This window comes from Natrix helvetica (genome assembly GCF_964273705.1).
Source record: "Natrix helvetica genome assembly, chromosome: 6".
In the NCBI taxonomy this organism is placed as follows: Eukaryota; Metazoa; Chordata; class Lepidosauria; order Squamata; family Natricidae; genus Natrix; species Natrix helvetica.
This window is the reverse complement of record NC_138553.1, coordinates 14,920,564-14,944,871: the sequence shown is the minus strand read 5'-3', so window position 1 is coordinate 14,944,871 and position 24,308 is coordinate 14,920,564. Positions and strand designations below refer to the sequence as shown.

The following is a 24,308-nucleotide window of genomic DNA, read 5'->3' as shown; positions in this document are numbered from 1 at the left end:
TTATGACTTTGATTTATAACCTTTCTTGACCTGATGCCCTTCATTTGGGAAGAGAGGTCCAGTAATAGTCCAGTATACACGGAGGATATCAGGATATATAGTGCTGACTTGTGTCAGGCTTATATAGTCTAATATGTACAATGGCAGTGTAGTTCTTCTGGAATCTCTTGCCACCATTTAATGTTTCCATATAGCAGTAGACATATAGCCAGGTGGCTCAGTGGCTAAGATGCTGAGCTTGTCGATCAGAAAGGTTCTGCAGTTTGGCAGTTTGAATCCTTAGCGCCGCGTAATGAAGTGAGCTCCCGTTATTTATCCCAGCTTCTGCCAACCTAGCAGTTCGAAAGCAGTTGGAAAGTAAAAAAATGCAAGTAGAAAAATAGGTACCACCTTTGGTGGGAAGGTAACAGCGTTCCATACGTCTTCGGCATTTAGTCATGCCGGCCACATGACCACGGAGACGCCTTCGGACAGCTCTGGCTCTTCGGCTTTGAAATGGAGATGAGCACCGCCCGCCTAGAGTCGGGAACGACTAGCCCATATGTGCAAGGGGAACCTTTACCTATAGCAATAGCACTTAGACTTATATACACTCCACAGTGCTATTACAGCCCTCTCTAAGTGGTTTACAGAGCCAGCCTGTTTTCCCCCAACAATCTGGGTCCTCATTTTACCCACCTCGGAAGGATGGAAGGCTGAGTCAACCTTGAGCCTGGAGAGATCTGAACTGCTAAATTGCAGGCAGCCAGCTGTCAGCTGGAGTACTGTGCACCATCGCACAGTGATAAGTTTATCATCCATCCTCTTTGTGCATATTTCTCACTCATGACTTTGACTTCTACTGTATTCTGCTGCACCCGCACAGATAACTCAAGCCAGCCGTTCCTCTTCAAAGTTTTTCTGGACTATTATATCTTTATTACTGATTTTGTTTTTGCTTAATCATTTCAGTCTCCTTTCACTTCTCTCCTGCTGTCCTGTCTTGTCCTGTCCTGTTTTCAGGACAAGGGAAGCATCTATTCTACAGAATGGAGAATAGCTTAGCTGTGTTCCTCCAGATTGCTAGTTTGCAGTTAAATTGGCCATAGAAGATACAGCCAAAGATAGTAGATGTTTGAAGGTATACTTCAACAGTACTGGGAATATCCTACGTTGCTTACTCCTACAGTAGAGTAGTGTTTAGTGCTCTGGTGGCAGTGGTGGGATTCAAATAATTTAACAACCGGTTCTCTGCCCTAATGACCAGCTGGGTAGGCAGTGGTGGCGGTCATGTGACTGGGTGGGTGTGGCCAACTCAATGTCACTCACGCTTCACCTTAGCTGTTACAATGTAACAAGGGTTAACTGGAGAGGCTGTTTCTGTAAGCAGGGTAATAAAGATTAGGCTAGAAATAACACCAGAAGGTTTCCTTCCTGCCTTCCTTATAGGATTAGCCCTGTAAAGTGGAAAAAACAAAAAGAGATTTCTTCCAACAGCCGGTTCTCCGAACTACTTAGAAAGTTAACAACCGGTTCCCCGAATAGGTGCGAACTGCCTGAATCCCACCACTGTCTGGTGGGTATTTATTTTGATGGCCATCATCAATATCATTAAATTACAGAATGCTGTTTTCCTCACACTTCATTTCTACAAACTCTTAATGATGTTAACTGGCAAGATAATTTGCTTACATTGTTCTAAACCTCCTAAAATGTTTGCTGAAATTTTAAGTTTGCCAAGCCTAGAACCCTGGCAATTCACGATCGATGCAGACCTCATTGCAGCCTTAATTCAGAAGACAAAAAGTCCTTGCTGTATTGTGTGTCAGTTTAGAATAATAATTAACTACATCCAGATGGCATGCTTCCATTGGGTTACGTGCCCCTTTTGCAATCTGGTTGCCGAGCCCTCAGAGCAAAAACACGCCTACGGAGCTGTCACACAAAATATCCTTGGGATTGGTTAGACAAGCAGCTTCCTTCTTAAAGAGTCGGGTTGCTGCAAAAAAACGACGTGGTCACTCTTTTGAAACATTTCAGTTAAGCTCCTCTTCCCCTGTGGAATAGGCTGCTCAGGATTGCAGTGGCAGTAGTTGGCCAAGAGGGTAGGGAGAAGCTGAGCCACTTTTTAAATCTCCGAAGTCCTTGCAATAAGGCTGTTGAGTCAAGTTAATTACAGTGGGTGAAAAGGGGGAGCAACATTTTGGCTAACTGCCATAAAGTTTTTAAGTTTCTGCATGGCTGAGATCTTGCTCTCTGTCTCTCAAAACAGTGGTTCTCCACATGTGCAGGTGAGAAATTAAAACTTTCAAAACTTGTACTATTTTTAGAAAGTATTTTAAAGCCTTGGTAAAGCTGTTTTAAATGAGTAAGGAGAATGTTCCCGTACTCTAGAGGTGCCTTTTAATAAGGGTAAAATTCCGTAGGTCAGACCCAAAGGGAAGAAATTCTCATAGATGGTGTTTGTAGGGCAGGTATGAAAAGCCATAGAAGAGTTTGCAGCTGCATGATTCTCCTTCAACTTTTTTTTTTTTTAAATAAAGAAAAGTGTTAGGTATAGTACTTGATAGCTAAGCTCACTGCAGCTTGCAAGCTCTTAAAGGGTGTTAAGGCAAGACTGTTTAGGTTAATTATTGTCTTACCAAATACAACCAGGTGCAAGCGAAAAAATAGTGTTGCCTGATATGAATGACTGTAGCAATATAGGTTGGTTCATTCTACAAAGACCTCTCTTTCCATAGATTCTGGAATCCTGCTTGTCTCTTTCCAGTTCCTCAGCACTATGTTCCAGGTGGATGCGCTTCATTTCCAAGGTCCGATGAAATGTTTCCATGAAGCCTGTGCATTATACCGGAGGCCCAAGAACTGTCTGTTCATTCTCTTACCACCTGAGAAGGCAGAACAGCGGTCTCTTAGTTGATGAAAAAGAGAGAGAGGGACTACCATTGTAATTTGCTGCTACTTCACTGTTTGGAGGAGGGGCTCTTTTTCCTCACTCTTCATAGAGCTATGAAAGAATAGGACAATGGGGACATGCACCATGGGAAGAAACATAGGACCTTTTCCTGTGCACCGCTTGGAGAGTCCAAGCAGTGGGTTAATTCAGTCTGGTTGCCCTAGGACTGAGGAACTTTTTTCCCTGACCACACCTCCTTGTGTGGTCACTCCCTAGAATTTTTCCTCAGTCTGCCCGTTCGGATGTTTCTCTGCGAGTTTCCAGCTGAATTTTCTCACTTTTTGGCTTGGACTCTCCAAATAATTCCTTTTTTTCTTCCCTACAACTCCCTTCTCTTTCTCCCTTATTCTAATAATGTTTTCCAGCTGCTCTAACCCTATACGAGCTCAGGAGGTAAGCGTGATGGTGGTGGTGGTGGGTGCTCCATAGCCGCGCCGCTCAGGATGGCTTGGAGGCCCGCCGCACGTCTTTTAATGAGTGCGGCAACATGCAGCGAGGCTTTTCTTCGACCCAGCGCTTCCCATCTCTGCTTAGCTCAGAGGTCTTCAAATTTGGCAACTTTTAAGACTTGTGGACTTCAACTCCCAGAATTTTCCAGCCAATAGCTGGAGAATTTCAATCCTGCCTGCCTGCCTGCCTGCCTGCCTGCCTGCCTGCCTGCCTGCCTGCCTGCCTGCCTGCCTGCCTGCCTGCCTGCCTGCCTGCCTGCCTGCCTGCCTGCCTGCCTGCCTGCCTGCCTGCCTGCCTGCCTGCCTACCTACCTACCTACCTACCTACCTACCTACCTACCTACCTACCTACCTATCTATCTATCTATCTATCTATCTATCTATCTATCTATCTATCTATCTATCTTATCCTATCTATCTATCTATCTATCTATCTATCTATCATCTATCCATCCATCCATCTAATCTACCTGCTTACCTACCTACCTACCATCTATCTATATCACCTATCTACCTACCTACCTACCTATCATGTATGTATGTATGTTTGTATGTCTCCCTCTCCCCCTCCTCTCTCTCTGTCTGATTTGGAGAACACCCAACACTTGATGACTTTGGTTAGCTTATACCTCAGAAATAGGAAACAATGAAATGAAAGAATAAACACATGTATATCTGAGACAGATAACCCAACACATCAAAAGAAAACAATGCTTGAAAACTATCTTAACCCCAGACCTGATAGCAAATGCAGGTTTTCAGGACTGGGGAAGCAGCTACAGAGTAGGAACCATATCTCTTGGGAGATATTGTTGCATTTCAAAGAGCAGGCACTGTAGTGGAGAAGACACATTTCCTTATATATTTTGAAGGGACTCTACCCAATCTTATGGGGGAGGGGGAATATTGTATTGAAATAGTCCCTCAAGTAACCAACAACCAGTGTAGCTCACTAAGCAGTGGTGACACATAGGCGTGGTGGGGGCCTGTCATTGTCTGCACCATGCATTCTAGACCAGCTCCTGAGTAGCCTTCAGGGATAGCCCCATATAGATCTCACAGCAGTAGTCTTCCTGGGATGATTAGGGCCTGCATGACTGTTTTTTGATCATGTGGGTAGCTAACAGTTTCCCAGTGCGGACGTTCAGCTGAATGACACGAACGCTTATGGGCTTTGGGGATTTCGGGAACAGGATTTGGGCCAGTAAGTGCACCTCCTGCTTTCCCCTTTGTATTAAGCAAGATCTTGGGTAGAGCTAAGGCAGCCTTCCTCTTCGAAGTCCGCTTCACAAGAGGCTGCAATATTTGCAGCCACTATTAGCTTGAAAGTGAAGAGCCCCACCTTTTAATGAAAATACTTTTAGGATTTTATTTACACCTTAGAGTGCCTTCTGTTCATGGGGACACTTCCTATAGCCATGATGGCAAACCTATGGCATGCGTGCTACAGGTGGCGCACGTAACCCTCTGCGGGCACACGAGCCGTCGCCGCAGCTCAGCTCCACTGTGCGTGTGCGCCTCCTGTCGGCCAGCTGTTTTTTCTGGTCCCTGCCACACATGCGTGGGGGTGGGGCACATGTGGGAGAAGCATGGGCGGCGGTGTCGCACACATGCATGGGGGTGGGAAGGAGTGCGGGGGGGGGAGCCGGCCACCCCGCTCCCCGTTTTTGGTTCCAGGAGGCTTCAGGCAGGCCTGCTAGGTCCAAAAGGGGACACGGGGGGGGGGTGTCGCGCATGCATTGCATTATGGGTGTGGGCATGCGAGGACAAAAAGGTTAGCCATCAGCTGGCTGGGGGATTCTGGGAGTTGAAGTCTACAGGACTTAAAGTTGCCAAGGTTGAGAAACATTGTGCCTATCTCCTCTTTTAGATTTTAAACTGTCTGCTACAGTCAAAGGATCTCCTATCATGTTACGGAAGTTCCACTTTGTAATTGTAGAATACATAAAAGTCTCAAGTCGTATTTTTGGATTTGGTATTAAGCATTTGTTTCCTGAAAGAAAAGTATACATTAAGCTCTCTGAAGTTGGATGTATGTTAGGCTCTGTTATTAATGATTCCAAAAGCAGAGAGTTGTCTAAAGATTTATACTAATTGCACAGAAGTGATGGGTGTTCCAGCACCTGGTTTATTAAAAGAACGTGGTGGGGTTGTTTAGGACTTTGACTAACACAAACCAATGACCCTAATCCCACAGCTGTTTAAAACCTTGGTTTTTTCACTGTTTTTCTTTCATTTTCTTTTCACACACTGTTCGTTCTTACAGGAAATGAAGAAAGAAAGCAGGGAACTACCTAATTATAGTTAAATGTGCTTTTCTCAGATCTTTTGTAAAATTATATGTCAACTAATATGGAAGGGAGAGTCATATTTTAACGTCTCTCTTTCTATAATTTCTATTCAAATGTGCCCCTTTTCTCATCTTTTAAATTCTTAATCTGTCAACTAACTGTGGTGCAGTGATGCTATAATACAGGAATCTATTAAAATATTTTTTCCTGATCGGACACTGTACTTTGATAAGGAATCTAGGAATTCTATCAGCAGTTTTGAAGTCATAGCACATTAACTTGTTTTGGTTTGTTTGTTTCTGATTTATTATAGTTAGCAAAGCAATGTTCTTACGGTTCCTTACAGCATCAGGAAATTCTAAATACAAGCTCTAAATAAAAGCCCCAATGATACTAAGAAATCTTGGAGAAAAGACCTAGGTGTTTTATTATTCTGTGGTAATTTATCCCAGTTTAATTATCTGCTCTGCTGAATGGGGGTTTGCAGGCAAGTCTGCTTTTGAAAATATGTAGTGCCATCTGCTTCTCAGTTAAGACTTTGCTTCTGTATAAGAGTATTCATTGTAAAGTCCATTTACAAGTAACTCAATACACAGAAAAGAAGAAATACTTAAATGCAGGGATGCACTCAGTGGTGGGTTCTGGATCCCATTCCACCAGTACGGTTGGAACGGGCCCGGCGGCCTCCACATGGACGCACGCAGTGCATGTATGCCTCTTACGGTCCAGCGACGCCTCCACGAACCTCTGCGATGCTCCAGCTGCTCGGTGGAGTGTCACGTAGGTGCTGTATGCGCCGTGCGCGGAAGCGCCAAAGACTTTAAAGACAGGTAAGGAGCGCAAGTGGGTGGGTGGGCCCTCTGGAGCACCATACCGGAACGGTACCCGGTGTGCCGGGCAGGCTCCGTTACAACCGTACCGGGGCGTACCGCCTACAACCCACCGCTGGATGCACATCAACTTATGCTTTGCAAGCAAAGGAATCAAGACCCAATATCCAACATTCTCTACCTTAACTGACCTCTATGACTTAAGGAATCCTTGCCTGTTAGAATAGCACAAAGTGAACCAATTTAGCATCAGGCAACTTTACAGGTAGTCCTCAAATTATGACCACAATTGAGCCCAAAAGTTATGCTGCTAAATGAGAACTTTGTGAAGTGAGCTTTGCCCCGTTTTACAACTTTTCTTGCCCCGTTTGTTAAGTGAATCACCTCAGTTGTTAAATTATAACATGGTTGTTAAGTGAATCTAGCTTCCCCATTGACTTTGCTTGTCAGAAGGTCACAAAAAGGGATGACCTGACCCCGAGACACTGCAATCGTCGTACATATGAGTCATTTGTCAAGCAACCAAATGTCAAATCACAGGACCCTAGGGAAGCTGCAATGGTCATAAGTGTGAGAAATGGTCATAGGTTTTTTCAGCACTTGTAACTTCAAGCGGTCACTAAGAGAGCTGTTGTAAGTCAACAGCTGTATCTTGGAACTAGACAAGAACAACCTCTCTAAAAAGTTTTAAGGTTGTTTTTTTTAATGATTCCTGGATGCTGTAGCCAAATATTGGATTGCTATAAGCAACAAGCACTTTTACCTTCTTTGCTCCTGGATAAGAAGTGCTTGCGAATCCGTTAACAGCGATTGGATTTTTGCAAGAGCAAAAAGTACAGGTAGCCCTTGCCTCACGATAAACTACTGCGGGGAAGGAGGGAGGGAGAGAGAGAGAGAATCAAAAAGCCCTCTGAGATTTAAGTAATTAATAAAACTCAATGGATAGGTATTCATATCCTGCCAACTGATTTGTTATATCAGTATTGACTCAGTATTGACTTTACCACCCATCCATTGCAAGGCATTTTCTAAGGCACAGCAACACTTTTATCAAGTTTCCACATGCCTATTGCCCTCTAAAATTGAGAAGCTACACACACACACACACACACACAGGCAAATGTGTTTTTTTGGTGTGTTTTGGCTTAATAATATTATAGGGTGTTCTTGGTGCAGGGTATCTATTGCAATTAAGGCACTGGCTGGCTCACATATTTAATCAGATCAATTAAAACTCTCATGTTCTGTGAATTTGCACCAAGTACTAAATTTGATTAATTTCAACCTTGTCTTACTTTTTATGGCAACATATTTTATGGCATAATTCCAGCCTGTTTGGTTAATTTATGTCTGTCGGGGTGTATTGTGTAAACCAAGAAAATGTAATAATTCAGAATTTAATCGGGGTCAGTCACCAGGACCAGAGGTTGAGTCTTCAAGCTTTCGGACTCGTGACTGACCCAGACTGCATTATGCAACTTTATCCTGGGACACGTACATTTGCCTTCATTCGTGTAATAATCCGGTAATGCCCAACGGTACCATATTACACAAACTGAGCCAGCATGTTATAATAGTTGTTCTGTCTTCAAATCTGTATTCCTCCCCCCCCCCCAAAAAAAAACAGTAACTTTGAATATCTAGCTATCTTTTTATGGTATATTCATACTCCTATTTTAAAATAGGGGCACAATGGCTCAGTGGTTAAAGATACTGAGCTTCTTGTCAGCTGGAGGACATCCCAGCATGAATATGCAGCATGAGTTCGGCCTCCCAGGCTTCCAACATCTGTTGTGGCCCGCTGGACAGAGTCGGACAGTGAGGAGGTTGGGGAGGAACATGGGCGAGTCCTGGGGGTTGAGGAAAGCTCAGACGAAGGCTCTGCATTGAAGGCAGAGAGGGAGCTAAACAGCAGTGAGGCAGAAGAACAGCTGGAGCCTGTTCCCAGTGTGCGCATGCGCAGAGCTGTCAGAAGACAAGAACAACTAAAAAAGCAGGGTCGACTTAAGAGTAAAGCCACACCTTGGAGATGATTGGCCCCTCCCATAGGAAACAAAAGAAGAAAAAATGAGGAGTGGGCTTTTGCAGGAAACAATTCATTCAGTCTGGAAAGTTCTGTTTGTGTTTATAAGAGACTCTGTGCCAAGTTTTGCTTTGCCCTGCCTTAGTTATCTGGAAGCGCTCTGAACGAGATAAGGTGCGTGTGACTAAACATTCCTCTGAAAGACTGTTTGCTAAAGCCTTGCTGACTGTGAATGAAAGGAATTCACAGTCGTGTAAATAAAAGAGGTTTTGTTGGGAACAAGATGTTGCTTCTTGCTTTCTAAGGAAGCCTGAGTCAGAACAACATCCGCCTGAGTTACCCCTGCACTCCTTACCCTACTACACTGCCTCTCTGCTAAAGAGCTGAAAATCCTTCTTGGAGTCTGGCTCACTCTGAATCTCTCGGAACTGCTGAAAGAGCTGCCTGCCAATGGATGTCAGCTCCTTCTGTTCGGGGAAGAAAACTCCTTTTACAGGGTACAGGAGTAGAGCTCAAATACCCAGGATTAACCATATTTTTCCGAGTATAAGATGCACCGGAGTATAAGACGCACCAAGATTTTGAAGAGGCAAATTTAAAAAAACAGTTTTTGCACTCTGCAGACCTCCCAAAAATGGCCCGTTTTTCTTTCTTCAAAAAAGGGCATGAATAGCCTTCAGGAGGCTTTCAGAGTGCTCCTGGGGGCTAGTGGGGAGCAAAATGGAGCAAGAAACGGCCTGTTTTTCACTCATTTGTGCCTTCCCCAGCCCCCGGGAGCACTCTGAAAGCCTCCTAAAGGCAATGCACGGCCATTTGGGTGAAGGGGGAGGGGTTTTGGGAGGCCGAAAATGCTGTATTCAGTGTATAAGACGCACCCAGATTTTCACCCTCTTTTTTGAGGGAAAAAGGTGCGTCTTATACTCCGAAAAATACAGCAAGCTCTGTTTCCACACTCTGCAAGAGGACGTCAGACCTCCTCCATGCAGATCTCTTTCAATGGGTGTTCAGACCTCCAGGATCTCAGCTCTTTTCTCCTCCCCGCCAAAGTAGTTCAGCTCCTTTCCACTTGTGGAAGAGGGGGACACCTTTGGGTGGGCACAGGAACGTTTTTTCCCACCCTGCCAAAGGAGTCCAGCTCCCCTCAGCTGGCAGCTCTTTCAACAGACCCCAGAAACCAGAGGGAATCCTCTCAGCAAGTGGCAGCAGCTGCCAGCCTCCCCACCGACTTTCTGAGAAAGCTGCCTGAGAAGAATGCCAGTGATGATCGTGGGACGCTTGGCAACCTGTCATCAATGCAAACAGTTGCCAAGCACCCGAATCGGCACTCATGTGAGCAAGGTGCAAGGCAGCGTGACATTTTACGACAGCCGGAAGGGCTTTAGAGGCCCTGAAGCAGCCTTTCCAAGATTGTTGTAATCGACCAGTTGTATGTCAAGGACTTTCTGTAATAGATTATATTCTTGCAGCGTACTTGTTTAAATTTTTAGGAAACAAGTAACTTTGAGGATTTTTAGTTCTTCTCCGAAAGATATTGAGACACACAGCAGGAGACAGAATAGGAATAGAATGGAATAGGAATAGAATGGAATAGGGATAGGGATAGGATAGGATAGGATAGGATAGGATAGGATAGGATAGGATAGGATAGGATAGGATAGGATAGGATAGGAATGGAATGGAATGGAATGGAATGGAATGGAATTCTTTATTGGCCAAGTGTGATTGGACACACAAGGAATTTGTCTTTGGTGCATATGCTCTCAGTGTACATAAATATATAAAGAATCATAAGATACAACACTTAGTGATAGTCAAAGGATACTAATAAGCAATCAAATCATACTAGGAAACAATAAAAAAATATAAATTGTAAAGATACAAGCAACATGGTTATAGCCATAAGAGGAAAGAGATAGGTCCTAGGAAAGAGATAGGTACTAGGAAGGATGAGAAGAAGAATTGTAATACAGTCTTAGTAGGTAATTTACAGTGTTGTGGGAATTGTTTAGTAGAGTGATGGCATTTGTGAAAAAAACCTGTCCTTGTGTCCAGTTGTTCTGGTGTGCAGTGCTCTATAGCGTCGTTTTGAGGGTAGGAGTTGAAACAATTTATGTCCAGGATGTGAGGGGTTTGTAGATATTTCCACAGCCCTCTTTTTGACTCGTGCAGTATACAGGTCTTCGATGGAAGGCAGGTTGGTAGCAATTGTTTTTTCTGCAGTTCTAATTAGCCCTTAAAGTTTGTGTCTGTCTTGTTGGGTTCCAGAACCAAACCAGACAGTTATAGAGGTGTAGATGACAAACTCAATAGTTCCTCTGTAGAACTGTTATCAGCAGCTCCTTGGGCACTTTGAGCTTTCTGAGTTGGCGCAGAAAGAACATTCTTTGTTGTGCTTTTTTGATGATGTTATTGATGTTAGGCGTCCATTTTAAGTTGAGATATGATAGAACCTAGAAACGTGAAGGACTCTACTGTTGATATTGTGTTTTTCCTGTAGATACAACCATTTCTATGGTTTATTTAGTTCAAGATTGTTCTGGTTGCAACACAAGGCTAGTTGTTCAACCTCCCATCTGTATGGAGATTCATTGTTGTCTTGAATGAGACCAATCCCTGTTGTATCACCTGCAAATTTCAATACAGCTATATGAGACAGCTAGATTCAGCCATTCTCTCTCCTTCACTTTTCCTCCAACCAGGCCAAAAGCAGCTTCCTGAACCACATTGTACTCAGTTACAGCCAACCAAGGAACATCTGTGGAACAGGAAGCTAGACAAACTATCTTAGTGGTTAATCTTCTTGCGTTTGTGCCTAGACTCACGTTTCTGGCTTTGTAATTTACATTTCACTCATATGTTTTGTCCTTTGAAAACAAAACTTTTGCTTACCATTTTGTCTTTTTTCTCCCACTGTTTCAGGATTCTGGCAAAGATGGGGATGACAATTCAACTCAGGAAGATGAGGGCTTTATGGGAATGCTGCCTCTCCTCCAAGCCCACCATGCAATGGAGAGAATGGAAGAATTTGTATGCAAGGTAAGATGCTGAAAAGCAAAGGGAGGGGCATCATGCACTGGTGAGCTTTTACACAGTTTGTGGGTCCCCGTGGCTTGCAGTGCGTGCCCTCCTGGCAACAAAGAGGCAAGGCACGCAGTGGGTGGCCATCAATAAACCGCTGTCATCTCTGTGGTTACTTCGGTTTCAGTGGGTGTATCTTCAGATCCCACGCCTTCCATAATTGGATAAATTAGAAAGCTTAATATGAGGTGGATTACAAGTGGAAATGCGGGATTAAACATGTGGTACCACTGTCAAATCTCCTTTTAGAAATATCTGCAGAAGTCCAAGCAGAAATAATGCTCTGTGCTTCCCATGTTTCTGGGTCACAGGACTTTAATTTACAAGGTCACATTTCTCCCGCCCTCCCCCTTTCCTTTAGAAATCCTTGCAAATCTTTTTGAATTACCATATGCCTCTTTTGTATTGGAATCTCATTGTCTCTGCAGTACAAAAAAATAAAATAAAATCCAAATTCTATTGAATCGCTACCTTGGGCAAAGCTATTGTATCATTCTGGGAGCATTGCTTGTCTATTTAAAAGGGGTCAGGTCATACTAGGTAGTAGCCTAAATACAATGCCGCTATTAATTTGAGAAATAAGACAATAGAAGAATGTTGTCCTCCTTTTGCAACTTCTGTATCTGCATCAGTGGAACAAGAGATTTAGCAACTTAGTTATCTAACACACATTGTATTAAAATATAATCCCATTGTAGAAATGTAGCAGAGGAATCTGCTTCTTTTTTTTTATCCTGTATCGGAACTGTTTAAAACATTATAATATATTTGATTCCTGTTTGGGAGGATCGACTTTTGTGTTTATTGAATAAACGGGATGTATTAGGTTAGGGGTGTCCAAACTTGGGAACTTTAAGATTTGTGGACTTCAACTCCCAGAAGGAATTCTGGGAGTTGAAGTCCACAAGTCTTAAAATTCCCAAGTTTGGACACCCTTGTATTAGGTTGTCATTGCTTTCATGCATTATGCGTACCTCAGGTAATCTCTGATAGAGACTTGTAACCCAGAGAGATAGCTGCAATGGATCTATACATGCTTATTTCTTCATTCCTATTTTTAATCACCTACCAGATGGCTATTGTGAAAGAACACTTCTTTATGAGAAAGGATTTCACACTAAGCTAACATCCTAGCCATTGTTGTAGCACATACCTTATGCGTAGGTTCAAGAAATAATACATATTTTCAAAATTTGCATATCACCCACCCATTGCGTGCTCTTGAGCAATTTTAGAAGCTGGAAGCCTGTGGCGTAGTAGGGCTCAGTTTTGAGGGTAGCAGTAGCACTTAAGATTTATATACCACTTTGCAGTGCTTTCCAGCCCTCTCTAAGCGGTTTACAGAGTCAGCCTTTTGACCCCAACAATCTGGGTCCTCATTTTACCCACCTCGGAAGGATGGAAGGCCGAGTCAACCTTGAGCCAGTAAGATTCGAACTGCCAAATTCCAGGCAGTCGGAAGAAGTAGCCTGCAGTACTGCACTCTAACCACTACGCCACCGGGGCTCATAGTAGTTGTGTTCTTGGTCTTCTACAGCTCTTCTTTTCGATATAGCTCAACTAGCGAGGAATCCTAATCATCCTGTTTTCTAATTTCACGTGGAAAATCAAATGCACATATATAAATGCAACATATATGTCAATTTCCTGTAGCTCTGTTCCATCACACCATGATCCAGAGAGTAACTTCATATTCCTTCCTTCAGGTATGGGAGGGCCGATGGCGTGTCATTCCCTTCGACGTCTTGCCTGATTGGTTAAAAGACAACGACTACCTGTTGCATGGGCACCGGCCACCCATGCCTTCTTTCCGGGCTTGCTTTAAAAGCATTTTCAGAATACACACAGAGACAGGCAACATCTGGACGCATCTACTAGGTATGAAAACATTTGAACTTTTCTTACAGTTCCTATTGGAATAGGAATGAAAGGAATGGAATATGCCACTCTGGTAATTTTATTCAAATACATAGTTTTGATCCAGCAGTAATTTTTGTTGACTTGTTCGATCCTAGGTAGAGGCAGATATTTCTCTCTCTAGGCGCACTGAGAATATATCTGCTGAAATGAACTCCGCAGTGGCGACAGGAAAGGCATCCAGCCAGTAAACACTCAGCTCCATTCAGTTGCCCAGACTCCCCCCGCGCCCCCCCGCAAGGGATTATGGGGTCGTTAAAAGCGAATGGTTAATTTTTGTTGACTTGAACCTGATATTCTGCTACAGCTCAGCTAGCAAGTTGTAATATGCTCTTCTGCCCAGCTGTGGCTGGTAACAATTTGCAGGTTGCTGTTGACCTGCCTGATTGCCACTGTTGATCTGCTAGATTAGGTGGCACACAGAGCCCTCTCTGCGGGCATGCGAGCTGTCGCCCTCGCTCAGCTCTTCCATGTGTGCACGTGCACCTCTCACCGGCCAGCTGGCCCGTTTTGGCTCCCAGGAGGGGGCAGGGAGGCCTAGTAGGCTCAAAACGGACGTGGGGGGGGTGTAATGCGCCCCCTCCGGACCATTTTTGCTCCCAGGAGGCTGCAGGGAGGCCTACTAGGCCCATTTTGAGTGCACGCACATGCACAGAGGGGTGGGGCGCAGGGTGTGTCGCACTCGCATTGTGTTATGGGTGCTTTCGGCACGTGACGACAAAAGTGTTAGCCATCAGTGTGCTAGATGCGTAGGAATGGTGGTACTCATTTGAATTCAGATCACCCTACCTTTTTCTGCGATAACCATCCAACCTGTGCATTATGTGGCTCCTTTAACAACCTTGAGTTACAATGTCAAAGTAAAAGTGGTTTCTTTCTTTCACTCTCAGTATTGTCCCATTGCATCAGCTGATCTTGTTTCCCTTTGGAGACGTCTTGCATTCATTAAAACTGCTGAATCAGGATTTCTGGCTCCAGGCTTTGACATGGGCTGAGTTGCAGTGATGCAGACCAACATTATCCATTGCAACCTCTCTGTGTTGCCTTTGAAAGTAGCTTAATTACCTTTGCTTCCTTTACCCTTGGGACTAAGGTTAAGCTAGCAATTACCTTGAATTGCCATTGCGGTCAGAAGGTAGTACTGATCTGGAACAAAACTTGCGTTGCTGACATCTTTAAAGTATGCAAATTGCAGCTATTTTACCTGGCAGGTTCTGCTTGAGCCAAAGTACATCTGCCCCAAGCCTTAGTTGGCTCACTGATCTTATGTGTGCGTCAAGGCCACTTCTAGTGCGTAATTACGCTAAGCTGGACCTAGATCTGGCTTTGATCCCTTGTTTTGTTGGGACTTCATAATCCTGCTCAAACGTTTCATGCAGCAAGAGTAACCCTGAAATCAGAAGGGAGGACTGCAATCAGGTATTCGTGTGGGAGAGCCAGAAATTCGAGTAGGATAGACTTGAAAATCTGGAAGGAGCAGTTAGCATTGTTACAAACGTATTGGAGAGTTTTAGCAAACATTTGCCTCTTGTCAGGAAGTAAGCCAACAGAAAGTAGAACAGGCATGTCCAAAGTGCGGCCCGGGGGCCAAATGTGGCCCTTTCCCAAATTTCAAGCGGCCCGCAACCTCTTCTCCCCATTGGAGTTATTTGTTTAGTCTTTCATAAAATACTGTATTTTTCAAAGTATAAAGATGCATCTTTTTCCCCTCAAAAAAGAGGCTAAAAATCTGGGTGCACCTTATACACTGAATACAGCATTTTTTGCCTCCCAAAACTCTGCCCCCTTCACCAAAATGGCTGTGCATAGCCTTTAGGAGGTTTTCAGAGTGATCCTGGGGGCTGTGGAGGGCATAAATGAGCAAAAAACGGGCCATTTTTTGCTCAACTTTGCCCCACCTAGCCCCCAGGAGCACTCTATAAGCCTCTTAAAGGCTATTCATGCCCTTTAAAAAAAAGGCCCATTTTCGTGAAAAATGGGCCATTTTTGGGAGAGTGCAAAAACTTTTTTAAAAATTTGCCTCTTCAAAATCTTGGTGCGTCTTATACTCCGAAAAATACGGTAGTTAATTCGCATTTAATGTTAAGGGTTCAAAGAATGTCAGGCTGAATGATCGGCCCCACACGTTTTCACCTCACCAAATCTGGCCCTCCTTGCAAAAAGTTTGGACACCCCTGAAGTAGAACAACCATTAGCTGGAATATACACAGCCATAAGGTAGATTATTTAGAGGCGATATTTTGTGGCTATGCCCCCTTTGCCTGTCTTCTAACACCCATGTCTTCCTTTGTCTAGGATGTGTGTTCTTTCTGTGTTTGGGGATCTTCTACATGTTCCGGCCAAATATGTCCTTCGTAGCACCCGTTCAGGAGAAGGTGGTGGTTGGATTGTTTTTCTTGGGAGCCATCCTTTGCCTTTCCTTCTCATGGCTTTTTCACACCGTTTACTGCCATTCGGAAGGCGTTTCCAGGCTCTTCTCCAAGTAAGCATTTGAATGAATCAACCAGGAGCTTAAAACTCCCTAGTTTGCCCCTATTTTTTTTTTATTTTTTATTTAGATCTGGGCAAAGGGAAAGACTGAAGAAATTGGCTTCATTTATTGATTTGACATACGGGCAACATGGATTGGTGGGTCAATGTATGTAAACATTTTTGAAAAAATGGTAGTGCGTAGGTAGTCCTGTAATAGCAATAGCACTTAGACCAGGGCTGTCCAAACTTGGGAACTTTTAAGACTTGTGGACTTCAACTCCCAGAATTCCCCAGCCAGCCATGCTGGGATTTGAAGTCTTGGGAGTTGAAGTCCACAAGTCTTAAAAGTTCCCAAGTTTGGAGACCCCTGACTTAGACTTATAAACCGCTTCACAGTGCTTTTACAGCCCTCTCTAAGCGGTTTGCAGAGTCAGCCTATTGCCCCCAACCATTTGGATCCTCGTTTTACCCACCTCGGAAGGATGGGAGGCTGAGTCAACCTTGAGCCTGGTGAGATTCGAACTGCCCAATTACATGCAGCTGTAATGGGCAAGCTCCATTATGATCACATCTCGAAGGCTACCTGTACTGAATTTCTTAGGGCTAGATGGGAAATAAGGGAGCCTTCACAAGCTGAGACTGTTTCCCTGTTTGGGAAGGTTTGCAAAAGTTTTGTTTCAGTGAGCAATGCAATATATATATATATATATATATATATATTGCATTGCTCACTGAAACAAAACTTTTGCAAACATTCATTACCCCAGAATTTAAAAACCTAATGCAAGGTGATAAATTGAAGATTGGTTCACCCCTGTTGAAGGTATCTGCTCCAACAATAGAGGCGTAACATATATATATGTTACGGTGAAAGACCGAAATTGGTGAATGTCAACATTCACCGGTGAATGTCGACATTCACCAGATACGCTTGGTGAATGTCCGAAAATACCCTTATCCTCTCGACACCCTTCTATTCAAGGAGTTTTTTTTAAAAAACCTGCGATCCTGCGATCGACATAAAAAAAAAAAACTCCGCGAATAGAAGACGCTTTAATACCTTGGCTCCTCGCTTCCTTTTGAAGGTCTTCTATTCGCGGAGTTTTTTTTTTTTTAAACCTGCGATCCTGCGATCGACATTAAAAAAAAAAAAAACTCCGCGAATAGAAGACGCTTTAATACCTTGGCTCCTCGCTTCCTTTTGAAGGTCTTCTATTCGCGGAGTTTTTTTTAAAAAACCTGCGATCCTGCGATCGACATAAAAAAAAAAAACTCCGCGAATAGAAGACGCTTTAATACCTTGGCTCCTCGCTTCCTTTTGAAGGTCTTCTATTCGCGGAGTTTTTTTTTTTTTAAACCTGCGATCCTGCGATCGACATTAAAAAAAAAAAAAACTCCGCGAATAGAAGACGCTTTAATACCTTGGCTCCTCGCTTCCTTTTGAAGGTCTTCTATTCGCGGAGTTTTTTTTTTTTTAAACCTGCGATCCTGCGATCGACATTAAAAAAAAAAAAAACTCCGCGAATAGAAGACGCTTTAATACCTTGGCTCCTCGCTTCCTTTTGAAGGTCTTCTATTCGCGGAGTTTTTTTTAAAAAACCTGCGATCCTGCGATCGACATAAAAAAAAAAAACTCCGCGAATAGAAGACGCTTTAATACCTTGGCTCCTCGCTTCCTTTTGAAGGTCTTCTATTCGCGGAGTTTTTTTTTTTTAAACCTGCGATCCTGCGATCGACATTAAAAAAAAAAAAAACTCCGCGAATAGAAGACGCTTTAATACCTTGGCTCCTCGCTTCCTTTTGAAGGTCTTCTATTCGCGGAGTTTTTTTTAAAAAACCTGCGATCCTGCGATCGACATAAAAAAAAAAACTCCGCGAATAGAAGACGCTTAAAAGGAAGCGAGGAGTCGAGGTATTAGGGTAAGGGGATTAGGGTAAGGGTGTATGTCCGAAAATACCCTTATCCTCTCGACACCCTTACCCTAATCCCCTTACCCTAATACCTCGGCAGATATGCTTCCTTTTAAGCGTCTTCTATTCGCGGAGTTTTTTTAAAAAAACCTGCGATCCTGCGATCGACATAAAAAAAAAACTCCGCGAATAGAAGACGCTTAAAAGGAAGCATATCTGCCGAGGTATTAGGGTAAGGGGATTAGGGTAAGGGTGTCGAGAGGATAAGGGTATTTTCGGACATTCACCAAGCGTATCTGGTGAATGTCGACATTCACCGGTGAATGTCGACATTCACCAGATTTCGGTCTTTCTCCGTAACACACACACACACACACACACACACACACATATATACACACACACACACACACACACACATATACATATACATATACATATACATATACATATACATATACATATACATATACATATACATATACATATACATATACATATACATATACATATACATATACATATATATATATATATATATATATATATATATATATATGTATTTGTGTTACAACCCCTGGTATGACTAAATATGGGAGGAAGGTCACTACTCCCTCTTTCTGTCCTTCGGCTTATCACAAAGACCATGCAGGCAGAAAACCATATTTTTATTTTTACTGTTGCCTTTTTATATTTGCGTTGTAATTATTTATATTTAATGTAAATTATTATTTATCAGTACAATTACAACATATATATATATATATATGTCTTACGTTTAAAGTTTACAAGCCAGGTGAATACAGAACTCCAGAATTGTTCTTTCCTATACTTTTACCGGTATTCAGAATTTATTTTCAGAATGTAATTTTATCACAAATGAGATCAGGCATGGTTCTTATTGCTTATAAAATTAGGTGCTTCAGCGCCATGAAAAGTGCATGATCAAGGAGCAAGCAAGGATGTTAGAGGATGTGAAGTTCTCTACAAATGACATTTTTCTCCCCCCCCTCCCCCTTTTGTCTTCTTAGGCTGGACTATTCTGGGATTGCTCTTCTCATTATGGGCAGTTTCGTCCCGTGGCTTTACTATTCTTTTTACTGCAACCCTCAGCCCTGCTTCATCTATCTGATTGTGATCTGCGTCCTGGGCATTGCAGCCATCATCGTTTCACAGTGGGATATGTTTGCAACCCCTGAATACCGAGGAGTACGAGCAGGTGAGTTTTCTGGAATGTTCTTTGCCACACGTCGTATGTCTGAGGTGGAATAAGATATTGAACTCGCCCAAAGGATGCCGTCCCCTTTGAAATTACATCATGGCCATTGTCACTTAGATTTGCATAATGAAACATTCCCAGCATGTCTCTCCCTGTAACAGAAGGCCTTGTGACAACGTGAAAACAGATCTGTTAAGGGCCTATGAATATATCACTTCACACACACATAAAGTGTTACCAGTTCCTACTCTTATATTCTGGGGTGCATGTAGACTAAACCCAACTCCCAAACATGAAATGTTAACTGTGGATAAAGCTGTCAACTTGGCTACTCTTTGCAAACATTTAAGCCAGAATATATTTGTTTCTGAAAATATCACAAGATTGTTTTCTCTGCCTCGTGTGTTCTAGTTTGTACCATTATGCAGCATTTTGTTTGTGGGCCTATAAGCTAAGAAACCTAGCCATTGATGTCCAGCCTATCTGATGAATAGGACAGGTGAAAGCCTGCCTAACAAATGGGCATAATTTTCTAGCACTGTCTGAATAGTTGGTGAATTACACTAGATGTGAGATATTTAGATTTAAGACACTTCATGTAAAAATTCCACATGCTCAGCAAAAATACTAGCTGGTGATAACGGGGTGAGTCTTTTGGGTATTAAGACTAAAATTAAATGTACACAGTTTTGAAAAGAAAAAGTGAGTTATTGCATTAAAGTTATGATTGGTTACCTTAATTTTAAGAGGTGTTTATAATAAAATTATGCTCATAAAGTGATTTTGGACTTGGTATTTTTAGATATTTAGACTTGTGTGCAGTATTGGGTACAGGCTACATTGACATGTAACACGAAAATAAGTTTAGTACTGTTTAACAAAGGGAAAAAATTGTCAAAAATTACTTAATGTTATGAATTATAAAGGTGCTGTATTATTTTTTTTTGACCAGAGTTTGTGTTACAGTAAAATGCCTTTGGTTCAGTAGCAAAGCATGTTTCATTGCTAGTTAATCATGTAAGTTAATATAAGTTAATACCATTAGGACAGGGTCTTATTTTCTTTTGACCACCGAAATAAGCGCTTGGCCTTATTTTCGGGGAGGTCATATTATTTTTGAGGTGCAGGAGGCGGCGAGCGTGGTCACCTCATGGCTCCTGCTGTGTTGCAATATTTTCAGGGAGGGGTTATTTTAGCGCATGCACGCAAAAGCCCGATTGAACTTATTATCCAGGGAGGTCTGATTTTCAGGGGAACGGGGTATTTTCACCGCAATGGCAGAGGATATGGCAGCTCAGGGCTTCTGTGATTTCTTTCTATTTGAGTAGGTAACAATAAACCATGGTTGGCTTTCCTCTCTTAGTAAGGGCAGACAGAAAAGTAATCTTCTAATGGAAGTTATAACCAGAAGAACCATTTTATAGGTAGTCCTCAACTTATGACTTAGTGACCATTTGAAGTTATGAAGGAATCCCCCCCCCCCCCAAAAAAAATAATAATAATAGGTATTTACAATCTGGATTCAAAGTTCTGACTGCCAAGTGCCCCTCCCCCCATGATCACATGATTGATTGGTTGTATTCTGTGGTCAACATGACTGCAATATACATCTTTTTTCCTTTTTTTTTTTTGCTGGGAATCAGCATTTACAATACAATACAATAGACCTTGGAAGGGACCTTGGAGGTCTTCTAGTCCAACCCCTTGCCTAGGCAGGAAACCCTATACCGTTTCAGACAAATAGCTATCCACCATCTTCTTAAAGACTTCCAGTGTTGGGGCATTCACAACTTCTGGAGGCAAGCTGTTCCACTGATTAATTGTTCTCACTCTTCAGGAAGTTTCTCCTCAGTTCTAAGTTGCTTCTCTCCTTGATTAGTTTCCACCCATTGCTTCTTGTTCTACCCTCAGGTGCCTTGGAGAATAGTTTGACTCCCTCTTCTTTGTGGCAACCCCTGAGATATTGGAACACTGCTATCATGTCTCCCCTAGTCCTTCTTTCTATTAAACTAGACATACCCAGTTCCTGCAACCGTTCTTCATATGTTTTAGTCTCCAGTCCCCTAATCATCTTTGTTGCTCTTCTCTGCACTCTTTCTAGAAGAGCAACAAAGATTTACTTAAAGTTTCTTGAAAAAACTGCCCTTTGGGGACAGTGGATTCATTTTAACAACTGTGGCATTTATTTAACAACCGGGATTTGCTTAAATGGCCACAGAAAAGTTTTAAAAGTGGATCAGCCACACGAGGACCCTTTCAACAGCCAGTACGACTTAACGACTGGTCTCAATTACGGTTGTAAGTCAAGGACTACTTGCAATTAATTGGAACAGTTAGTCCTATGGGTTGATGAAAGCCAAGGGTGTCTCCAACCTTGGCAACTTTAAGACTGGCGGACTTCAACTCCCAGAATTCCCCAGCCAGCAAAAGCCAAGGTTGGGGACCCCTGCTTTAGACAATAAAGAGCTTCGGTGTTTTTTCTTTGGAGGCCCTGAGTTTTAACCCTATGATCTCATTTTTGCCCTGGTTCATTTTGTATACAAGGTTGACTCTGACACACTTCCTTTGTCTCCTAGGAGTGTTCCTGGCCCTGGGCCTTAGTGGCGTGATCCCCACCCTGCACTTCGTCATCTCGGAAGGGCTCCTCAAGGCTGCCACCATGGGTCAGATAGGGTGGCTGGCCCTCATGGCCTGTTTGTACATCACTGGCGCTGGCTTGTACGCTGCTCGTATCCCGGAGAGATTTTTCCCGGGCAAATGTGACATCTGGGTAAGTATAGCTATGGCCTGTCAGGCATCTGTTGCTACATTGGAAGCGATATCACAGTTCCAGCAGTGCCTCTGTTTCGTTCTGTTGTGAAACAGGAGGCGGATTAGGCAGTTAAAAGCCACAGCAACTAGCAAATTCATTTCCTTTCCAGAAAAGGGAGGAAAAAGCCTACTTGAACTATCTCAGTGTTTACTATCAGAGACAGAATGGCTATAGAAATGCAGCTTTTGGAAAGAGCCATTCACAGTAAATTTGTCCTACTCAGTTTTAAGCCTCGAACAGGTGCACTTGCCACTTGAGGCTTTGCTGGGCTCAAGGACATGGAACAAGAGAGTTTCCTAGCAGATAATTTTGTTTGTCCCTGGGGTGAAATGCTACCGGTTTGGGCCGGTTCGCCCAAACCAGTAGTAAAAAAACGTTTTAAAAAGAAAAAAAAAGTTTGTCAGAACTTTTAAAAAACTTTTTAAAAGCATTTTTTTACTATCTATTCGCCTGAACCGGTAGTAAAAAAAATGCTTTAAAAAAGTTTTTTAAAAGTTCCAACCATCATCTGTGGTATTATCAGCTGTCTGTGAAGTTCCTGCTTGTTGCAGGGGCCATTTTGTGTGAAGTCCAGCAGCTTTTACATTGTGTGTGAGTCAGTTGGGCAGCCACACCCACCTGCCACATGACCACCAAGTCACGTCCACCAAGCCACGCCCACGGAACCGGCAGGGAAAAGTTTTGAATTTCACCACTGGTTTGTGCCTTAGCAGGCTAGTCCTGTTTCTAGGAAGACTGCTGTTATCATTTGGTGCTTGTTCTGGAAGAAAACAAAACTTCATTTTCTAATAGTACTCTTTTTTTTCCCAAAAAAGTTTTTTTATTTTTTCATTTTCATAACATATAATCACATATATACTATTACATAGCCAATATCATATTGTATTATTAAATGTTTACATCAGTTCATCCTACCATCAACTCCCAAAAACAATTATTGGCTCTTCTACTCTCCATACACCATATTTGTACCTTATCCATCACTTTCTTCTCCCTCTCTCCTCCCCCTCCCTATCTCCTTTCTTCCTTCTGTCATCCTTCCCTTCTCTACTTCCCCTTCTTCTCTCTCCCCTCTCCACCCCTCATTTCTCTCCTCCTCTTCCCCCCCTCCTCTCTCCTATCCCTCTCTTCTTCCTTTACCTCTCTCCTCTACTTCACTCTCTCCATCTCATTTACTTGGTGTATTTCAGCTTCTGAGCAAGCTTCATTTTATGTTGATGGTATTTATAATTCCTTTTCAAAATACGTATTTAATTTTAATATGTATTCTCCTTTTTTAAAAAAAATGGAACAAAAAAGTGTACATATATAGTCATTGTGCTTTTAATCCCCCCATATCTTGGATTAGATTACCCTTAATTGTCTATACATGGCAATCCTTGCTGTTCAATATTTAATAGTACTCATTTTTTTTCTTTCTCTCTCTGTTTTTCCCCCTTTCCTGTAGTTCCACTCCCATCAGCTCTTTCATATTTTCGTGGTGGCTGGTGCTTTTGTGCACTTCCATGGCGTTTCAAATCTTCAAGAGTTCCGTTTCACCGTTGGGGGAGGTTGCTCAGACAACGAGATGCAGTAAAAATCCGTCGTCCCCTGTTGAGGATCATAACCAAAACTGAACCATGGGAGCAGCCCATCCACACTTCGCCTACAATAGTGTGGAAGCTTTGCAGGGAATCTTAAGGATAAGATGGGAGAAATATTCATACCTCAAACAATGGAGTGAATTGGTTGGGAAAGACGTGAACATTCTTAAATCTTAATTTATTCCTGGGATCTGCAACTGAAGCAAGAAAAAAAACAAACCCTTTCTTAATCAGCTTACGTTCAATGCCATATTTATTTGTAGAAAATAAGAGAGGTTATCTTTGGGAAGAGCTTGGCAATGTTTTCTTTTTCTTTCTTTTTTAAAAAAAAATCTAGCTTAATTAAGATTTGTATCTTGTTCAGGTAAGTTGATTTTTAGATGCCCTTTTGGGAGAAAAAAAATGTAAATAAGATTTCTAACTTTCTGTTTGATTAAAAAGTTTCTATAAATGTTTTAAAAGGGGGGTGGGTGGGGAGGGAGGGAGATGCATTTTTGTATTGGTTGCAACATGCAAGTACCACACACTGTTTCTATTTTGCACAAATTCTTAAAACGTGCAAGAAAGCCAGGTGAAATTCCTGAAATCAGGCATCTGGATCCTGTAGATTCTTCCTAATTCTGGTGTGTACTGATTGGCTCGATCCAGGGGAACCCAGCCTGCTGCCCACGAGGCCCGAGAGCAAAGAAGAGCGGATTGATTGGCCTTTTTCAGAAAGCAGAGGCGAAAAAGCGCCAAGGCCTCCATGCCTTCTAAGCTCTCCTCTGGGGCGGTTTTTATAAAGATTC

The 24,308-nt window shown here is 42.7% G+C and overlaps 1 protein-coding gene across 1 annotated transcript in view; it reads left to right on the top strand.

Annotated features, from left to right (window-relative positions):
* Positions 1–23,971, top strand: part of ADIPOR2 (adiponectin receptor 2) — a gene marked incomplete at its 5' end in the record, with an annotated part of 34,157 nt that extends 10,186 nt beyond the window's left edge. The window contains 6 exons of the mRNA XM_081957271.1: positions 11,448–11,564; positions 13,313–13,484; positions 15,819–16,005; positions 18,938–19,125; positions 21,702–21,895; positions 23,385–23,971. Of these exons, the coding sequence (XP_081813397.1) occupies positions 11,448–11,564; positions 13,313–13,484; positions 15,819–16,005; positions 18,938–19,125; positions 21,702–21,895; positions 23,385–23,513 (987 nt within the window). The 3' untranslated portion in view covers positions 23,514–23,971. The remainder of the gene's footprint in view (positions 1–11,447; positions 11,565–13,312; positions 13,485–15,818; positions 16,006–18,937; positions 19,126–21,701; positions 21,896–23,384) is intronic.
* Positions 23,972–24,308: the final 337 nt, after the last annotated feature.